This window comes from Atractosteus spatula, chromosome 21 (assembly GCF_055471065.1).
Source record: "Atractosteus spatula isolate fAtrSpa1 chromosome 21, fAtrSpa1.hap1, whole genome shotgun sequence".
NCBI lineage: Eukaryota > Metazoa > Chordata > Actinopteri > Semionotiformes > Lepisosteidae > Atractosteus > Atractosteus spatula.
Window position 1 is genome coordinate 10,869,525 of NC_142726.1, and position 21,334 is coordinate 10,890,858.

Consider the following 21,334-nt stretch of genomic DNA (forward strand, 5'->3'; position numbering starts at 1 on the left):
AATAAATTGTCCTACATGAAAAAAATGGAAGTAGGAATTTGAAAAGAGATTACCAGTACAAGTACAAGTCAGATGGCCATTAGTAATACTGTATTTTGGAATCTTTGAATCTCTGTATCCAGATTTCAGCAAGGTAAAATAACTGATATTAAATGCAGATATAAAAAACATGCTACATATGTTCTATATATTAATCTGAATGTAAGGTGAGAATAGATATAACAGCATATTAAAATCTAATGGATGTACTTTAAACAGAAAGCACTTCAAAGGATAACTAGAATAGAACGGTTATGCCATCAAGGAACCTATTGTTTTAATTGTTGTGCTATACTGTTGTGCTAACTGAACCTATTGTTTTAATTGTTGTGCTATATAAGTGGCGTACTTCAAGCTCTAAATTGCATTTATTTTCCTGTCATGTCTAGTCCTGATGAAATACTCACCCAGCTGAAATCCGTGACTGATGAAAGAACTCCTGATGTAGTAGGACTGGACTACAATTAAACCTGAATAGTAGCGATACTCCATACAATTCTTCATGGCTTTTTAAACTAAGTGAGAGAATTTTCCTGTCAGTGCTCATTCAGTAACGGACATCAGTGTTGCAATGAACAGAAGAAATCTTACTTCAAAGACCAGCGTCTCATTAGTTGGACCCATCGCATACAGGCTTTCCGGTCGGTTAAAAGAGCGTTGATAGTCAAACACAGTCCCGGCAAAATGGAACTTTCCTGGCCAATCAACTGTCCAGTCCCCTGTCAGATAGTATTTCTTCTTCAAATTGTGGACTGCCAGATAGCTGGTGGAGATTTCCATCTCATGCACTCGGATATTGTGGGCCCCTGCTGGAATGGTAACCATTTGATAATACCCTGAACACAGAAATTGATAAAGAAAGGAAAGGCAAGTTATTTAGTTGTTTTGCTCTCCTTTGCTGCTTCTGAAAAAAATAACTACAGTACTGCCTTTACTTTCAGTACGGTTCTGAAGCCCTTACCTTTTGCATGTCCTACTGTATGGCCTTTTACAATACAGCTAAATGCAAATATTGATACTTTATATTTAGTTTGCCAGTAAATTATTTAATAGCTTAGATACTGCTTTAACTACACACTTACAGGGCTGTAGTGTATGCACATATTTCAGAGCCATTATTTTAAACTTCGTGTTTTCTTTAAAAAATGTCTAAAGCTTCATTCATTCATGTGCCATAGGAAATACCTTCCTTGGTTTAACACCATGCATGAAGTCTAAATGCAAGCATGTGTCTGGATTAAGAGGTAAAGGGACTGATCCCCTGGAAGTTTCTCTTGGCTTACAGACCTAAGTATGAAATAAGCTCTCCTGAGAAGAACAACGATCCAATGGCATCTGCTACTGAGTTCACTCAAGCTTGTCATGTTGTAACAGCTCCATAAAATTAAAGCCAAAAACTAATCTACCCAGCTGTTCTGGGTTTAGTATGTAGGTAATGTGCAAAAAAAAGTGTTTTATGTTTTACCTGAAATATATATATATATGTCATAATGTTGCCAAAGCCAAAGTCAGAGCATGTATAGTACCTTGGTTAAAATAACAACGCTGATTGCAAAAAAACAAATGCTGGAAAGTTAGAATGCTTAGACATGCTTCAGGAATATCATGCTAAAGGCTCTTTACTTGGAAAAGTGAATTTGAAAAAAAAAATCGAAGTATATTTTGCTTTGAGTAAATTAATCTTTCTAACTATATATGAGGCTAAATAGGGATCACTGAAAACTCATAAGCGTCATTCTGTTAAGAATTGATATACTGTAATTTTATGAAGCAGAAATTCTGAATCATCAAGTGTTCAGAACTGTTGCTTCAAATCATTATTCCTTGCCCTTCTGCCTATAATAAATCAAAGTAGATTGGAAGGTGTTAAAGAAAATTGAACAAGGCATTTAGGATTTCTGGATAAAATGTGCAAATATTTTAACCAACAACTTCTAGATGAGTGGTTGTTTTCAACAATTAGTCCAAGCACCAGTGCCTGTGTATAGTGGCAACTTCAACAGTTGGTGTACTAACAGATTACAAAATAAACTGTATACATATTTTTAACAGGAGATAAAAATGACACACATTTTAGATTTAATTCATGTAGAAAGAGTGGAATTTCAAATCACTGAGCATGTAGTTTACATTCTGTTCATTCATTGCAGGTCTGCTCCTTGTATTAAATTTAAAATAGTTTTCAATTAAAATCCATGTGAGTACAGACCATCAAGTTAAACACTCAGTATTTCAAAGCAAGTACCACTGGATCATTTTTTAGATCTAATTTGAGGAAATATAGCACTGGGGAGGGATATGATGAGCACTGTAATGAAAGGAAAAGGGCTGAAGGGAAGGTGTTCAGCCTTCAACAGAAAATATTATGTCACATATACAAAGTATGGATTTATTCCAAATAGTGCAGAGGAATGCCCCAAAGCTCAGTATTGTGCGTGGTTTGTAAGTCTAAGCAATGATGCCATGAAACTTTCCACAGTGATTTGTCATTTTGAGATCAAACACCAAAACCTGAAAGCGAAGCCAGTGGAATTTTTTTAAAGGAAGTGAAAAGAAGTCTCAATAAAAAATACTGTGAATTGAAAAATAAAGTGAGTTGTTAGCTCAATTAAGCTTAAAAAGCATTATATACTTTTGGCCTACAATAGGTGAAAACTCAATAATGTCTTCAATAACAGATGCATTACATTTAGTCTTGGATGATACAGCTTGCAAGACAGCTCGTATTCTTTTGTCAAACAGTAGTCTTGTGAAGAATTAAGTGATAATACACAAGATGTTGAATACTATTAGACTTAAAGAGTGAAACCATCAGGCTGGTTTGCTAATTACAGTTACCTGTAGATGAACTGACTTCTTTTTATAGTATTTTTTGTTGTTTATGTCCTTTTTCATATACTGTATGTAACATGTATGTGATGGGACAAGGACTTCCAGAGTCATGTCATGTAAGTGCTCAAAAAAAACACATGGCTTCTTCAAAGTGAGGCACAGACAGCCCGGAATGTCTCTAGAGCTTTATGTTGTCTTCATTATAATTGTTAAAATTGTGAATTCTGGGGAAATAAATGCAATTAATCCTTGAATCTTTGCTGCTATGTGCATAGAAATGTACTTTCACATGATAAAGTGCAGCATCTATCCTTTAATAAAGTAACAAGTGTATGAAACAAGACATGAACCTGAAGTCTCCATGTCTAAAAAAAAATATCCTGTGAGGAATACATTCACAATGGCTCACCAAACTTTTTGATCACATCCATTACCTAAATCTATCAACTCCCTCAGCATTTGAGAAGTGTGCCCTAAAGCAGAGCACTCTCCATCAACTCTGACACACACTATATAGCTATAATCCTGCTCACTTCATGACAAAGGTTTCTTCTAAACTGTCACATTTTAACATTGTGTATTATACTGTATGTACAAAAAAGGATGAGTTTTAGCTTATTCAACATACTGTAAATAAACCCCAGTGTGAGAACATTCATTGAATTTCAAACTTACAAGTACAAATCTGACAATAAACAATAGACAAAAATGTTTTTTATTTTATAAAAAAGCAAAATGAATGTTAGGATATATAGTTAAAAGTTCAAGGCATGTTATGCTAACATTCGATTTAGAATATTATGCATAATTATGACCACCATGTTGCAGTCATGATATTGCTGCTGTGAAATCAGTCCAGGAAAGAGTGACCAGATACATTCCTGGGCTTAAAGGAATGTTCTACTCTGACAGACTAAACGAACTTTAAGTCTTGAACAGACAAGACTACGAGGTGAGCTGATTCAAGTTATTTAGGATCTTCAAAGACTTTAACAATGGATTTCTTGAAACAAAACAAAACCCTGAGGAAGTGAGAAATACAGGAAAGTGATTTTAAAACTGAGAATAGGAGGCCTGTTTTACAAAAAGGATTGTGGGAGTCTGGAACCCCACAATCCTTGGCTTCTTTCAAAAACTGCTATAAGAGATGCTTGGACCAATTAACTTCTAGCAACCAAATTAACTAAATGGACCAAATTGTCTCATCTCATTTGTAACCATTCCTATTAAAGTATTACCTCTAAGAACTTGTAGCTCAGTTAACATCTGAAGAATTCAGTAAACTAATTCTGACATAGAATTAAAATAAATTCTGAAGATTCAGAGTAAATAATCTTAAGTACATACCATTAGATCTGTGCTGCTGGAGGTGCTGTCCCTTAAAAAATGTGCAGGTAGAGTTATCCCCATTACACACACCACAGGCATCCAGAACAGACTCTGAACCCAGAACATGGTCACACCCAACTGGCTAAAGCAAGGACACAAAATTTTCCAATGAATTTCTGAATGGGAACTCAGAACAATATATGCAGTTCAACAACTAAAAATAGAATTGAATCTAGTTAGATAACCAGCCATGTTCCTGAACCTGGTACCTTTGCTTCTTTTCTATACAGTATGTCAATTATTTGACATACAGTATGGCTCCATGGCTTACTTTAGTTTGAAATGTTTCTCATATTCTTATGTTACGCTACTCATATTCTCTAGAATATCCTGTAACACCAACAACAGATATTAGATACATTCAATATACTGCAACTGCAATTCTACACAATGCAGAAGCACAAAACTCCTTTAGTGTCAATCAACACAATTACACAACATGGTTCCCTCAATGTGGTTTGTGAAGGGGTTTACTCTACCTCACAGATGCCATCAATACACACATCCCCTGTGTGATCAGAACATTTGGTGCCATCCTTCACTTTACTTGACATTGCAAAGAAGAAATCAAAGTCCTCGGCTATGCAGTATAGTTTGCAGATGTCTTCCGCTACAAACAGATAAACAAACATTTCTGGAATTAAAAATGGTTACCTGCCTTTCAGTACATGTGTATTTCAAGTACTGTAGGCAGCTGCGTTAGCATGTGTTGGCTGCAAAGGACCAAGTAAAGGTTTATTCCATGCTGAAAAGAGAAGTAAAGAAACACAACCTTTCGGCTGTAGAGCCTTCTTTGGGTGTTTCTTTTCTTATCTTTCCAGCATGAAATAAACTTTTATTTGTTCCTTTTCAGTACATGTGTACAGTTGTGTTTGTGTGAGAAGTACTGTATATAACTGTTAAATATTACTGTTTAAAGGACATTATGTGCTTCCTGTGTTTCTAGACATAGACTGAAGCCCTTGATCTATTTTAAGCCGTTCAGCTCACATTAGTGGTAGACAACACTTGTATATGGCAAATAAATGAAGTGGAGAGGAATGCTATTAATTGTGCTTATCATGACTGTTTTTAACCGTTTTAAATGTTAGCTTTTTTTAAATGTATTACTTTGTTTAGCAATACTCCTGGCAATATACAGTAATACAGAATGCTTAAATCTATTTTTTTCTAATATAGAACACAAAACCTCATTAATAACACAGAGATTCATGTTAATGAAAATTATAATGAAAAAAGACAGTCCATTTAAACTCTCAAATTCTCAAGATGTAATGCACTACTTTGAAAGTTTCTCCTAAGCTCAAAGATTAAAGATATGATTGAAGATCATATCTTTTTAAAAATAAAATCAGGAAGCTTTCTTCTACGTTTGCCTGAACAGCAATGCATGACTGCTTTTAGAATATAAGAAATGCAGGTACAATTCTGATGCAAAGAACTGGTAAAACTATTCTGTACTAAATGCTTATTTCTATCACTAAAAAGAACTTGTTCATGCACAGACATGATGTTATTTCCTAAAACATAGCATATGCATGTATGGTAATGTTTTGCAATAAGAACAGCTATCAGGAGTCTGTGCCTTAAATGTAAGACAGAAAATCCTGTTTTAATCTGATTTCAGTGCTTAAGAATACAGTTGCTCAAGGATAAGTATTTTTACTTTCTGAAGCCTCACTTTACCCTGGAGTAACTCTGAATCACTGCCAAGCTAAGATGAGGAACACATATAATGACAGAGTAGATAGATATGTACTTCAGATAGATATAATAAAATTAGTTTTCATCTTCCCTGTGGTTGTATTTACTTGATTTTTTCTCCAGTATTATTAGACTTTTATTAAACTAACACAGCTAACACTGAATGGTTTGTATTTCAGGTATTGATACTACAGTATATATATCTATTTCCACCAAGTCTGCTGTAACTATCATGACAGCAAACCAAGAACATAATTTTTGCCCTAGAGCATCCTAATGACCTTTTAACTTCCATGCTGGAGATACAGGCTGCCACATGTTTTAAACCTCTCTGTTCAGCATAGCTTGTTCTCCTAAGAAGTTTAAAGTTTTAGAATATAAGGCTAAATTCTGAAGTAGAAAACAATCATTTAGGCACCTGTGTGTAATATGATGTGGAATGATTTTTGTGTAAAAAGAAGACTTGAATAGTCAAGAACCATTAAACCATACAAAGTAAAACTAAAAAAACATACCAATACAAGCATATGAATTAACAAAATGTAAATATAAATATATAATATGAACAACTGCAATTCTAACATCAAGCATCATTAGGAATACAAAATGATAATGGCTCGCAAACTGTGAACTGTTATTTGCTGTAAAATCCAGAAATAAGCAGCCTGGGCATTAGAAAAGCCCGTCCTGTGACTATCACCATTTAAAGTGCAGTATTTTGTCTGCCTCTAGATGTTAATTGAAAGCAAAGTTATGTGTACAAAAGGTGCAATTATTGCAATCCTATTACAATCCTCAGCTGTCCACTGAGAAAATCTACAAAATCTATACAGTGAAAAACTGTGAAAATTGCATGTTGTTTACAATATACAATATACAGCATTTCAGTAGCATCCCTAAGCATTATATTATTAACAGTCTTTTACTGCAGTGTTTCCTTGTGTCATTGTTTAATTTAATTGATTATGATAATAGCAGTTAACTGTTTCCATTTTGACACGTGCTTACAACATTGAAATATATATAAAATCTTTGCTTTACCTTCCACTTTTGTATAAGGTTTCCATTTGTAGTACCAGCCCCTGAAGGGTTTGCTGTTGTATTCAGCACACTGCTGTGCCCGGAAGTCTACACTGTTGGGCTGGCAGGCGTTGGTATTACACAGTTGGTATAAACGACTGGAACCTTGGCAGAACTTCCCACTGTACTGTGGCCTAGGGGCAAATTAGGTCATTTAACAAATATTCAGAAAAAAAAAAACTATATGCAGACATTTCTGTTTATTAGTATTGTGTACTATTTAATAAATGCTTGAGGGAAATATAGATGAAATCCTGGCTGTAGTTCTTATAGGACTATAATACATCATGAATGTTATTATATTAAGATCACATGCATATGAATACAGGATCTTTACATTGCTAGGTGGTGTGTCATTGGTTATGTTACAGCAGGCAATGTCTTATCAAGTGTCTATAAATCAAAATTCTAAAAAAATAATAATAGTCTTTAAAATCCATACCAAAACTCCCCAGTTTTTATAGGAGTTTCCTTAATACACAGTGTCTTGAAAAATATGCAGGTCCTCTCTCCAACATCAGATTTTGTGAAATTACAAATGGATACAAGCTTTTTTTATTTAAAACCTGAATGTTCAAAGTTAAGACTTCCAAGGGTAAGATAATTTACACTCAGCAAAAACTAAAGTGAAAACATGTTGAACAACAACTGAAACATGTTGATTATATAAGTATTCTAACTTTGTAACAAGGGAGCCTGTCTCTTTAGGTTTATGCCAAGGAGCTGTTTTTATATATTCCAAGAGTCTTTTCTGTTCCCTTCATGTTCTCCAAATCACTGTGATATTCCCCTATCCCTACAGTGTTGTTTTACTTTGGAGATTCATGTTTTGCTCTCCAAGTGTTCAAACTCCAGTTTGAATACGAGTGAGAATTAAAGATGGCAGCCAATAACATTTTAGTTGTAAAATGGCTGAAACAGCAACAAAATGTCTGTTGACATTAAGGATAAGTCTTACTGGGAAATCATAGATGAAAAGCACACATTCCGTTAGAACTTACTTTATCTGCCTAATTGCAATATGCTCTATCTTAATTTTCTAAAATGAAACTGGAAGTTATGTGGATTACAAATAGTAACTTAATAAGTATATGTTGTCAAAGTTTTTTTGTGATTTCTTCATGTTTATGGAAAATACAGAAGCTGTTCCTTTAAGGGAGAATGGCCTTTTGGGATAGGCCTGTAGAATATAAGGGTTTGGAAATGCCCAAGTTTCTGACCTCTTGTATAATGGTTGGATATTGAAGGATCTCCTAGGTAATGCTTCTGAAACTGTTCATTTTTTATTTTTGTGAAAACAAAATATTCTAATAAAATCTGGAGTACAGTATGCATGTACAGTATGCAGTCCCAGCTGATGAGAAGCATCCCATTAGCATGATGCTACCACCACCATGCTTGACAGTAGGGATGATGGTTACTAGATGATGCATTGTATTTGGTTTGCATCGCACACAAGTCCAGAAACTTCAGATTTTGACTTGTCTGAACACAAAGGTTTTAATCACACATTTGCAGTATCACTTATACACTTTATTGCAGATTCTACAGTATGTGGGATTTACAAACCTGCCATACAGGCTAGTTTTGTACAGTGTTGTAGACATTGTTGACTGATGCCATATGCCATATACAGTACTGTAGATCTGTACTTCTTTTAAAGCTGTCACTGGCTTCACAGTGGCATCTCTCACCAGTTTCCTCTTTGCCCTGCTGCTCAGTTTGAAAGAATGGCCTGATCTAGGCAATATCTGGCTGGTACAATACACCTTTCTTGATGAATAAACAGTAGTCTGTGTTCACAGGGATATTCAGAGACTTCAAATTTTTGCACCCTTCCTGATCTGTGCTTTTCAATGACTTTATCCCATACTTGCTTTGAAAGCGGTTTAGTATCCTTGGTTGAATCTTTTCTTGAACTTCAGTACCTGTCCATCGAACCTTACAGAGATAGACATTTTTTTTTATTCTGAAATCATTAGAACCACTTTTACTGCACACAGTCAGAGGCCAGTCAGATAAATTTTGTGGCTTAAGAAGGTACTTTAGTGCACCAAAATAATTTGGTTGCCAACAACACCTTGAAATCAAAGGGTTGGAAAACATTTAATTATTATAGTTCAGGTGGGGTCCATTTAATTATTATGACTTTTCCATTTTCCTTTTTATATTAATTACCTGTTTACTTCTTTCAGTTTTTTTTGGTTTGAATGTGTGGAGCATATTTTGTATTACAAATATTAATTGCTACTTCAAAGTGACATAATTGTAATTCTTAAAGCAACAAAATGTGAAAAGGTCTGAATGCTGTATATACAGTACATTAAAATGTTGGACATACTTCCTCAGTGAAGCCTCACAGCTACAGAAAAATCATTCACTGGATTCAAGCCAACCTTCTCAAGAGGCAATATTGTAGCAACTAATACATTATTATAATATATATTTATTTAAGGCCACTCATAAAGAGATCTTTTTTTCTCTTTAGAAATGCTTAGTGGCTTGTTAGTTTAAGAACATTAAGAACATTTGACTGTTTTGGCTATCACCTAAAATCTGGTACTAAAAAGTTGTTCACATTGTGCTGTTCCCAGAGATCTGAGGTAGGATCACAGTCTCATCCAATTACTGATTATGCATTAAGACATATGGGCCCATATGTTAAAGTACTTTACTACATGGCCTCAGCAGTGGTGCAGTACATAGTCATCAGTCATTGGTTATCTGCTCATTTATACCACATTTAAAAGAATAACATAGGGCATCAATGACAGTTCACACCAGGTCTGCACAGCTTAATAAATTTGCCATTTATCAAGTGTACCACAAAAAAGCAACCGCAAATGTTTGTTCCAAATTCTATATATTTCTCTAATCAGTCTCAACAGCAAATAACTTCAAAACCTATGTGCTACACGGATGTTTTATAATGATTCAGCCTTCAGTCACCAGACACCACTCAATTTAAAAATAAACTCTGAATGAACAAAGCAAATGCATTTATTGTCAGATCAGTGCTGCATATCATTGACAACAATAATACGCAAAGGAACAAGTAATAGGTTTATTCCATGCTGAAAAAATCACACCTGAAGAAGGCTCCACGGCCGAAACGTTGTGTTTTCTTTCTTCTTTTTTTCAACATGGAATAAACCTATTACTTGTTCCTTTGCAGCCTATGCATGCTGACACAGCTACCCACCTGAACAGTAATACGCTACTGTTTAAGTAATATGTTAGTGTAGATGTATGGAAAAAAATGCTTATTTATTTTTGTCTCTAAATACCATTTTTTAAACATCCAAGGTTTCACCATTATTAAAACATTATAGGAGTCAAGAGGATCACAAATTTGTTCCTTGACAACATCCACATAACACATGCCTAAACATGTGTTATGCATGCCTAAACAAGTTGCAAATATCTGATTTTGTTCCCACAATAGGTTATATACTGAACAGTTATTCCAGCAAAAATAATGGATTATGTACTGATATTCACAGAAATCTATTCTATATGAGAGAACTTGCAGCGTATACTCATGCCTTCAGGGTTTCTGAGAGAGAACTGATATACATCACCATTATCACTGGTATTCAAATAATCAGTGAGCTGTCTGGACAGAAATGTTTAGATTGGAAATTTAAAATCTGAAGGAAAAAAGTCGGCTCATATCTTTACGTCTGCATCTGAAAAGACTGTTACAAAAACGGGACTACAGTATACTGTAGTATATCAATTCCTTTTCAATCCAGAAAGTGTAAGATGAACAATCATGAGATTGAAACGTACTCTAATGCCACAATTCTTCTTTCACTAGTCAGTGAACAAATGGTTTACAAACTGATGGATACACTGTTAATTTGCGATATTAAAATGCATTTTATGAATTCTTCTAATTGACCTACAGAAAACATGACTGAGCAATGATTCTTTGTACTCCTCTATAAAATACATACGACTTTTTTACTTTTCCATGATCTTTCCATACACAAAAATACAGGCGTCAATTCACAGAAGAAAACCGTTGTATTGTGTATGTTTTTTCAGTTCTTTAAAATATTTTTATTTAGATCCTAGTTTTACCTAGGATCACAGAACCAAGACCATTATTTTCGAGAAAGCCATATTATCTGAACTACACCACATTGTGAGTCCCTTGAGCTTGAAGTCAAAGTTTTTCCAGCTTTGTTTAAACTTCAGTTTGAAGCCGCAGCCATCAAGACATTACCCAGTCACCCCAAGGCTGTTGTTGTGAAACATGTAGATTTACTGGCCAACTATAAAGAAAGAAACTAGGTACTAACAGTTAACAGTTAATTGTAAGGATGTTTAACTATATTATGTTCAACACAGGCACCTGCAACAACCATTGTAAAACAGTATCAACCAGTAATTCCACTAAACAACTGACACTGAGAAGGAAGTGCTTTAACATACAGGCTGCTCTCAAGTGAATTTTCTTTGACATACATGTTTTATCATTTTGTACTGCAAATACTGCATGTGTTTTAATTTAAATACAGTCAATGCATGCTGGTAGTGCATATATATCTGGTAGCTTATATATTACATTTTAATGTGTATTTATTGTTATAAGTTTCTTATATAGAGTAATGGAGTTATGCCATTTCCGAGGATAATGGATTCAGTCGTTATTACAGTTTTATTCAATAGTACAGGTTTAAATTGGGTAAAATTACCATTTTTCTCTACCAAAACCAAGTCTTTGGTTTGTAGCGTACTAGAAGTATTAGTGTCTTCTAGTCCAATGCATTTATGGAAGACAACATATCTGATTAAATGAATATTTACATCAACATGAGCAGCAATAACTTACTTCGGGCTGTTGCAAAACCTTTCTCTATACGTGACTCCACCTCCACAAGTCCGGGAGCAGTCCGACCACTCGGACCATGATGACCACTGTCCATGTACAGCCTTAGGTCCAACATCCCCATACTTTACACATTGACCACTCCGACACCACTACAAGAAAGCACAAATCAGTGTCTGCTGCTCAAACTTAATTCTCCACTCTGCTGGAACTCTGGTAGAACAGGAAACTTTCTCAGCTGTGATTTCTAGTGAGTGATGTTTGTTGTCCTTACCTTGAAGGTGATGGAATTCTTACCTAAACAACATAAAAATGCCTCAAAAATACTGGAAAATGTAAAGGACTGACAAATCTTCCAAAAGTTCTGGAATACAATATAGATATACAGTATAATAAATGAATTATATACAGTATGTCAAATACAAAATGCAGTGTGACCAGGACTGAATCTTCCAAAAAGTGTTTTGTATTGGAAACACACACTTAGGGCCCAGCATGAGACATGCCTTACAGTTATCTGAAACATGTCCATCCAGGTCACACTCACTGATATCTTTATCAGACGTCGGACTCACCATATTTTGTCCACACATAGTTCCTTCTGCTGCTGGCATGAACTTTGTCTCGCACCTATGCCCTGTTCTGTGGCACCACAGTGATTTACAGATGTCCTGAAAAGGAAAATACTGACTTTTAGTCCAGTATCTAGCCCCAACAAATTAATACTGACACATTCCTACACAGTGTTATGATTATTATGTTAGTGAAACAAAATTAGTCATAAAGATAAAGAAAACAACAGTGTAGTGCTTTAGGAATTGGCAACTGAATTTTAATGTTAGCTTTAATTTAAAGAGGAACTATGTTTAATAAACTCAAAAGAAAGGCTTCAAGCCATGATGTGGATGTGTGCCATTCTGGCTTTGAGCCCGATTGCATCTGGCAAACAAAGTCAGTTTTGAAAGCTGGTCCCACTGAGCATTAATCTAACAGTGGAGTCTGTTTGGTTTGTGCACTGAGTCCATAAGAATGCATGGCTAATTAGCCCTCTTCTACTGCACTATGCAGTCTGAATCTCAACACAAACTGCTGCTGTGAGATAGCTGAAATCCCTTTAATTAAGATGTTGAGCCGCTCACGTTGTAGCTCAAATCACAAAGGCTAAAGCTTCATGTTTGGAGACAAAAGCATGGAGGTATACAAAGGACTATGTTATACTATAAGGCTAATCCTGAATTCGGACCTGGTGGATGTTTTGTTTTCCCAAGCCTGTGTTCCTTCAGTCTAATGATTATTCATAAGGGATTTGCATATTAATGAAGGCATAGCTGCAACAGGTGTGGAGGTGTCACTGATCTTTCTAGTTTTTGTTTTAATGTGCTCTATATAACTAATTTTTCTGCAGTAAGCTTGTAGAGATCAAAAGCCTTACACCAGTGCCTTCAGCTCATTTGATAAAGCTTATTCTGTAAAATGATGAGTAGAAGTGCCAAAACTGTATTGTGCTTCACAAAGCTAATTAGACTAAGGTAATATTTCATTACATTAAACCATGCCATCCTTTAATTATTTTTTCTTTTTCTTAGCATAACAGCCAGCCTTTCTTTTGTAATGTTTTCTGATTGCTTAGCTTCATTTAGTTATGATCTCCCTGCACTGTTATTTATTGTGAAAGGATTGGGAAAATACTATCCAGAATTACCAAACAATTCAATCACGTACCTTTATAAAGTCCAGACTACAGAGCTTTGCCTTTGAGCCAAACTGCCATTTGCACTGAGTATCAGCATCGTACAACTGTCCAGGGAGTTTGTCTGGGAATTTATATTGTCCAATTTGCTTTGGTTCATCAACAAGACAAGAAGCTTGAGCTGTACTGTGAAAAAACACACTGCATCATTAAAACAGAAATTTACAGAGTGGATAACACTTACAACAAACTAGCATTTACTACAATTTAAGAAACGTTAAATTAAAAAAAAGAAGTGTCTAAATGTTATGGTTTGGGTATACAGTACCTCAGGAACCTGTTGAGATACTGCCGACTGCAAGCAGACCAAGAAAAGACTCCATTGTTTCCAGCTAGTGTTGGAGACATGATGTTTCCCTCAGCCTTCTTACATGGATTCCCTTCACCATCATGAATCATACCAAAACTGCAAATATTGTGAATAAGAGAACTTGAATTAACAGATGTAATAAGAAAGTGAAGAAAGCATTTCTGTCTAGCCACAAGAACAGATAACTACTGTACATCTATATGATTACTGTCAAGTACTGTATTTTAATCTAAATAATGAAGACGCAATATACAGTAGTTTAGCACTGTCTCGTATAGTTATTCTTTGCCTCACTTGGAAGTAAAGATAACAGCATAAATGATTGATCTATAGTATATACAAAACAAAAACCAACAGTATGTTAAAAAACCCAAACCTTATTCTTATTCTAAATGCTAAAATCCAGATTTCCATTCTAAATATTCATAATCAAATGGTTCATTTCATTCCACATTATTTAGCACACAATAGTTTAGTTATTTCTCTAGACAAATAGTCTTGTGTGGGTGAGAATTTCTAAGTAAATGTATGAACAGGATCTTAAATATTTAAACTGTTCCTCTTATCTCAATAACAAAGTGTAATTAAAAATACATTGCCTGTAGCTGTTTATATTGGTTACAGACATTTTCATTGAGTAGATGAAGCAATCAAAGATGCCCGATGTTCCTACTCACATTCATATTATTCTGTTCCAAGAAAACTTGTGTTTTCTTGGAACCAACAGGTCATGAATTTTAAAACTAGTGCCTATGGGAGGAAACCCACATGAACACGGTAAGAACTCTACTCAGATAGTACTGTGGGAATTAAACCCAGAACCTCAGCACTGTGGGGCTACCACTGCACCAATGTGCCGCCAAACCATTCTATGTTGCTTCTATGAAAATGGCATTCATGGAAGGCTTGCAAGGAAGAAGCGTCTGTTGAGAGTGACCCACAAAAAGAAGCAACTTGAATTTGGCGGGCTACTGTACATCTGAATGACAACTGGAACCATAAGATCAGACAGAACAAAAATCGAGCCTTAGACATGTTCAGCAGCACTATATTTGAAATAAAAAAAGTGAAGCCTTCTTATATTGAGAAAACACTCACATACACTGTGAAATATAATGTGGCATCTATTATGATTTGGGATTGTTTAGCATCAAAATGTCCTGGAACCCTTTTTAAAATATGGGGAAGGGTAAAACCAGGCCAAACACCTGGTTTCCTCAGCCAAGAAACCCGAGCCTTGTCAAAAATGGGCATACCAGCATGACAATAATTGAAAACATACATCCAAATCAACAAAGAAATGGTTCTGCACACAATATAAATGTTGTTGACTACCTATCTTAACCTCCAGACCTCAGTCTATTCAATCATTTGCAGTTCAAACTTATGAAGGCAATCAAAACAAAACACAAAGGATCTGAAGGACCTAGAACTTTTTTTCTTGTAGGAATGACCACAAATCCCCCTCAGAAGTGACAGAATCACAATGAATACAGCAGGAAGTGCTTTATCAGTGTAAACCATAACAGAGGAGGATTTAAAAAACACCAACTACAGGGGTGTGAATAATTATGACCATTGGGTTTTATGGACTTAAATTATGACAAATATCTGGTCTGTGTGATGATATTGTAGCATGATCATTTTAGAAGCACATATTATCCAATCCATAAATAGTTCAGTAATTTCAGTACCTATTTCATTGGAGATAGAAATCGGGGGCGGTGCAGTGACTCAGTGGATAAGGATCTGCGCCTGTGGCTGGAAGGTCGCCAGTTCTTATCCTGCGGCCGGCAGAGGAATCCTACTCTGTTGGGCCCCTGAGCAAGGCCCTTAACCCCAACTGCTCCAGGGGTATAACCCCAAGCTTCTCTCCCTGTCTGTGTGTCTCAAAGAGAGCAAGTTGGGGTATGCAAAAAGACCCCAAAAAATTCCTCGTACAAGAAATTGTATATGGCCAATAAAGTGATCTGATCTGATAGAGGTAAGGAATGATTCAATCTGAAGGGCATTTACTGTACATGTGGATTAATTGACTTCCCTACACATGGCTACACATTTGATGTACTGTAGGTCATGTAGTATGGACATGTCCAACCTACAAGGATTTGAACTGGGTATTTCTGAACAGAACACCAAATAGACCATGACGTTCTGTAGACTGAATCTGGTGAATTCCACTAGTTTGGTGGAAGGGCTCATAAGCACTTACTGTATTTCAGCCTGTCATGCTTCAGGATACATTTGATCTTTAAAATGACACCTTAACACATTATTGTTAATATACTGTAGTTCCTACAAATGCATGTCAAATGCACCTCATCAATGTGTCTGTAGTCTGGTTTTGTACTAGCAGGCTTAAAGTCTGCTGCTGTCGTGCTAAAGTTAAAAAAATGGGCCTAGACCTTCAAGTATTTAACTACTAATATCCTACTTCCAACTTGCCTTTTCTCACAAAAACTGAAAAAGACAGTGGTAGTCAATGATATCTTGTTATGCTATCTTATTGATGACTTCTGGCTCTGGGTCACATAATATTCTTCTCCTTCTGAATTTCGATACTTTGATACTATCAATCAGAATCCTGTTGGAGCACAACAAAACCTACGGCTAACTAGAACATCCCTTCATTGTTTAACTCCTAATTGGCTAACATAAGTCAACTATGACAGTTTAAGATCTGATATTGCCCTGCTTATAGTGTCCCATAAGGTTGTGTACTTGGAGCTTTACTATTTATAATATATCATCATAAGCTTGGTTTGTACTTTTATGCAAGACATTTACATTTTGAAGACATTTACTTGCAGACCAAGTCAGATTTTACTACTGAGATTTCTGAACTACTGCATATCTGATCTATTAAGGTATAGATGCAACAAAGATGTAACACAGCTTCTTAAGCAAAACTATGTTAAGTTTGAGGTTATGTCACATAAGGTTCCCAACATCAGCTTTGCAAAGTTGGTGACTTCAGTGTTGTTTTTTTTCCATCTGTGTAAAATTACATAAAGACTCTGTTTATGTGATACAGAAACATTGATAAATGTCTTCGTTTCATCTAGATTAGACTACTGTAATGCCTTATTTACTGGTTTATTTACTAAAGATTTAAATCAGGCTTCACCAAGTCCAGAAACAGTGTGCAGTTTGTGTGCTAACTAAAACTGCTTTGCATCCACATATTGTATAACTCCGGTCCTCTGTAATTTGTACTGGCACTCTGTGAAACATAAGAGTGGACTTTTCGTCCATGTATAAGGTACCGAATTGTCTAGCTTCAGGTTATCCAAAGTACATAGTCAACACTGTTATTGTGTCAATGATGAGGAATACTTAACAATGAATCCATTAGATTTAAATATGATGGATTAGGTACATCATCTAATTTTGGTTGCACAGCAGTGCAATTTTCATTTCTAATACAGAATTTCCATTTCTGTCACCAAATATGGGGACAATCAAATACAACAACAAATTAATAAACAGTATAAGCATACTTGTGGCCTGATTCATGAGCAATGGTGAAAGCCAATCCCAGTCCTGTGTCTTCATTTATAGTGCAACTTCGGTATTTACTGCACATCCCACTTATAGGTGCAAAACCTTACAAAAGAACACATATTATTAATGTTGCTTTCATTACCATTGTTTATGTTATTTTTATGTCCTAGCTAAGCAGAAAAAAATGACATAAAATGCAAATAAAATAAGTGTACCACTACAATAAGTTCAAAATAAATTAATAAAATGACAATAAAGCTAGCACAAACAGGAAGAGAAACATAACTGCCTTGCAAATACAAAATGAAACAGTATAGAGAGGTCTGGATACAGAGCAGTAATGTAAACCAGATATGTATACTGCCTATTCCTTGTTCCTTTGCAGACTACGCATGCTGACGCAGCTACCCACCTGAACTACTGTATCATGCCTATATGAATACATGCAATTAGCAAGTTACAAGTTTGAGATTGTTAGTGCGGAAATGTGTTAGTGAACGATGTAGTTCATACCAGAGAAACCACAGGAGCTATAATAACAATAATACGCTTTATTTTGTATAGCACCTATAATGGCTTCGCAAAGAACTTTACAGAATGACAACAACAATAAAAAAATACATGCATGATGAGAATACACAAAGAGAGGAGACAGTAGATGAAGGTACTGAATACAGTAGGAGTAGAGAACAAAACCAGTTAAGTAAAAGCTCTTCTAAAGAAGAAGGTTTTGAGTCTGAATTATCTATATAAGCCAATGAGTCCTGATTGAGTTCCAACAGGTGGTCAAGGAATGTGGATAGCCATTCTACAGCTGAGGGACAAGAACTGGCAGTGGATTTGGGAGAATGGTGAGTAGGTATAGAAAGTCTGGGGGAAAAGGAGTGGAGAGGGTGTTACAGCTATAAGAAGACTGACAGGAGCAGAGTGGAGACAACAGTGAGACAACAATAGAGAAGAATTCGAGTTTTGAAAGTCATCTGTCCAGCATTAGGGAGTTACTGGAAAGTCTGGAGTAATGAAGAAGTTTGAGGGAAGCAAGAAAGAGCAAAGAAAGGGGAATTCTGGTTGATATAAAATGGGCATATTGCTTCGACAGGGAGGCTGATCAAGGGGCAGGTACAATAGTCTAGGTAGTAGAACATCAGAGCATCTCCATTAGGAGCTGTACAGAACAGTTATTAAGAAATGGTCAGACTCTGCACATGAGAAGAAGTGACAAAACTGAGTCAATAGAAATATGTTGGGAGGGATCAAAAATGATATGGGGGTTCTTGATATTAGTGAGTGATAGACAGTCACGAAGAAGATAAGTGGAAAAGAGATGGAGTCATCTAAAGAAGAAAAAAGGAGGTCAGATTTTAAAATAATCCTAAAAGAGTGAAAGGTCATACATACAGTACAAAAGTCAGGCTCATTGTCTTACTATTAGAAGAGACAATGACAGTTAAATAATTCCCTTTATTGTGACTAAACTTATTACTCACAAAAAGCCAAATACAATCACCGAAAACCAATAGAAGTACTAAATATTGTTGGAATAAAATGTTCTGGTTCAATGTCTAATTAAATGTTAGATTAAGAGGTACAACTTTGATAGTAGTTATGGGTGCTTACCCAATGTGTCACAGGGCTCATTCTTCCAAGAGCAGATATCTAGTCCTGTGAGCAGCACAGCGTGATCGTGACGCTTTCCAGTCTTTCCAATCAGACCAGACTGCCACTGGCAAAAGCTGTTCAATGACTGATCAGCATGGTGGTTTACTGTTAATCCCATCTACACATTTTGAACACAAAACAATTTCCATTACATCCAAAGCAAAAGGTTAAAGTATATGGCTGTCAATTAAAATACTAATTATTTTTTAATTAAGCAATTAATTTAATTAATGTTGCTAACTAAAACAAAAAAAATGTAAATGATTATTAAACTAATCCTATGAAAAAATATTTTTTGAAAATACAATTCAAGCACATGTTCTCAGTAGTCTAGCAGCTCTACTGAACAGAATGAACAGCAGAAAACATTAATTTAAATGCAACCTACTGGGTCTTGTTCTAGCAGAAGAAGACTCACAACCACAATGTTTATGTCAGTCCCAATGGTGCCATCTTTAAAGAGACTGGATACCTAAAAAAGGAAACTGGACATTATTCTCTTGGACATAATAGCTCTACTGTACAGTATGTATAAGCTACAGCAGTTTTGCAGCCGACAGTTGCTGACATTCATGATAATTCTATTTTACCATGTCCTACAGCCCAATGCTATAGGACTCACCATGTTCATGACTGTCAGGATGTACGTGGTGACATTTTCTTTGCCATGCTTCTCCAACATTTTCCGGTCAGCCACCACCAGGGTTTCCACATTGAGGCTGTTAGAGTTGATAGGGGAGCGTTTGAACCTTCCTTGTTGCTCGTACTCATCATCCGCTATGTGGAGGTTCTCTGCGGGAGGCTTAGGAGTGTCTGCAAAAGAAGCAGAAGAGGTGTGCTTCATGGAAACAGATGAAAAAATATATTGCTAATTTCCGGAACAATCCCAGATAAGAGTGCATCGGCTGTTGAAAGAATAGGAAATATTCACAATCATTCACCAGATGAAGTGCTTCCTTTGGCTCTTTATTGTGTCCTCTCATTTAAAAAAACGTTAATGTTCTTTTTCCTGGACACAGTTTCTGATCTAAACAATGCTAAAACCGTAAAAGTTATCAGAACCTGCACCTCAAAACTAGGTATCATGGCAGAACAGCTCATTACCTACATAACAGACTAAATTAGTTCAATTTAATGAATTATTTAATCTTCTGTATTAAAATCAAGGTAAGGAAAAAGTAAAGTTCCCTTACATACATTTCTTGCGCCGTCCACAGAAATGCTGCTTCTGATGTTTCTTGTGCTGGTAGTCTCTCTTGTACAGGTTATAGGGATGAAGATAATGGCTTACAGCATCCTTAGAGCTGTATATCTTGCTGTGATGTACTCTGTGTTCAGCAGAGCGTTTGTACAACACATGAGGGTGATGGCCCATGGGGACTGTATAGTTATGCTGAATTGCAAGATGTGGAGGTAAGGGCATAATGAAGAATTCATCATCCTGTGTTCTTATCAAACCTGACTAGTAAACAGAGGAAAAAAAATTGCAAGTCTTCAAAAGAAACAATCAATTTTACATCACTCCCTATCTCAGAGTTATGAGGAAACAGATCAATATCTTATAATGTATCTCGATAAAAAATATTACAATACAGTGGCATATGTATTTAAAGTATAGAGAGATCTGAAGTACAGTGCATGCAGCAATTTTAAACAAGCTGAACTGTGGAAACAAGAATCTCAACATTTAAAAAGCTGTTAGGAGGTTGTGTCTGTAAACACTGGACATGAATACAATATATGTACACACAGGAAGTATTCTTAAATGTACAATAGTATTAAGTTCAAACAAGCAGAACAATGGAATCGATTCATGACCATTCCTAAGCTCAAGATGAAAGTGTAAAAAGTAAGCTCCAGACATTATTTTCATTCCTTCAAAGTTAAAACGCATAAAACGGAAAGACCTATAGTCATTTTAAATTTGTTCTTCAATTTAGAACTCCTTCTTTAAAGACGCTCTGAGTACAGACCTGTTAAGGACAACTTGAAAATGTTTTTTAAAAGAACAAGGAAATTCAACCACCTATGAAAACACAATTTACCCTACAGTTATTAATCATCCAACCATACAGCATGTTATCCGAGCATCTGTTAAAATGACTATATCGATTTGATTAGCAAACAGAGCAGATACAGTATACAGCTGTATCTGCTTACACTTGCCTGTTATAGAAGGGTTTTTGTGTTTTAAATACTATCTCAGGGGATCTGTATCTGAGAAAATGTA

General features: G+C 35.6%; 1 protein-coding gene across 1 annotated transcript in view; it reads right to left on the reverse strand.

The window, feature by feature from the left end:
* Nucleotides 1-21,334, reverse strand: part of adamts18 (ADAM metallopeptidase with thrombospondin type 1 motif, 18) — a 51,454-nt gene that overhangs the window by 12,389 nt on the left and 17,731 nt on the right. The window contains exons 4-16 of the mRNA XM_088938894.1: nt 20,302-20,566; nt 19,727-19,917; nt 19,493-19,576; nt 19,063-19,222; nt 17,442-17,547; nt 13,900-14,037; nt 13,604-13,757; nt 12,457-12,552; nt 11,885-12,033; nt 7,006-7,178; nt 4,740-4,870; nt 4,219-4,342; nt 631-875 (exon numbers count right to left, since the gene is read on the reverse strand). Of these exons, the coding sequence (XP_088795020.1) occupies nt 631-875; nt 4,219-4,342; nt 4,740-4,870; nt 7,006-7,178; nt 11,885-12,033; nt 12,457-12,552; nt 13,604-13,757; nt 13,900-14,037; nt 17,442-17,547; nt 19,063-19,222; nt 19,493-19,576; nt 19,727-19,917; nt 20,302-20,566 (2,016 nt within the window). The remainder of the gene's footprint in view (nt 1-630; nt 876-4,218; nt 4,343-4,739; nt 4,871-7,005; nt 7,179-11,884; nt 12,034-12,456; nt 12,553-13,603; nt 13,758-13,899; nt 14,038-17,441; nt 17,548-19,062; nt 19,223-19,492; nt 19,577-19,726; nt 19,918-20,301; nt 20,567-21,334) is intronic.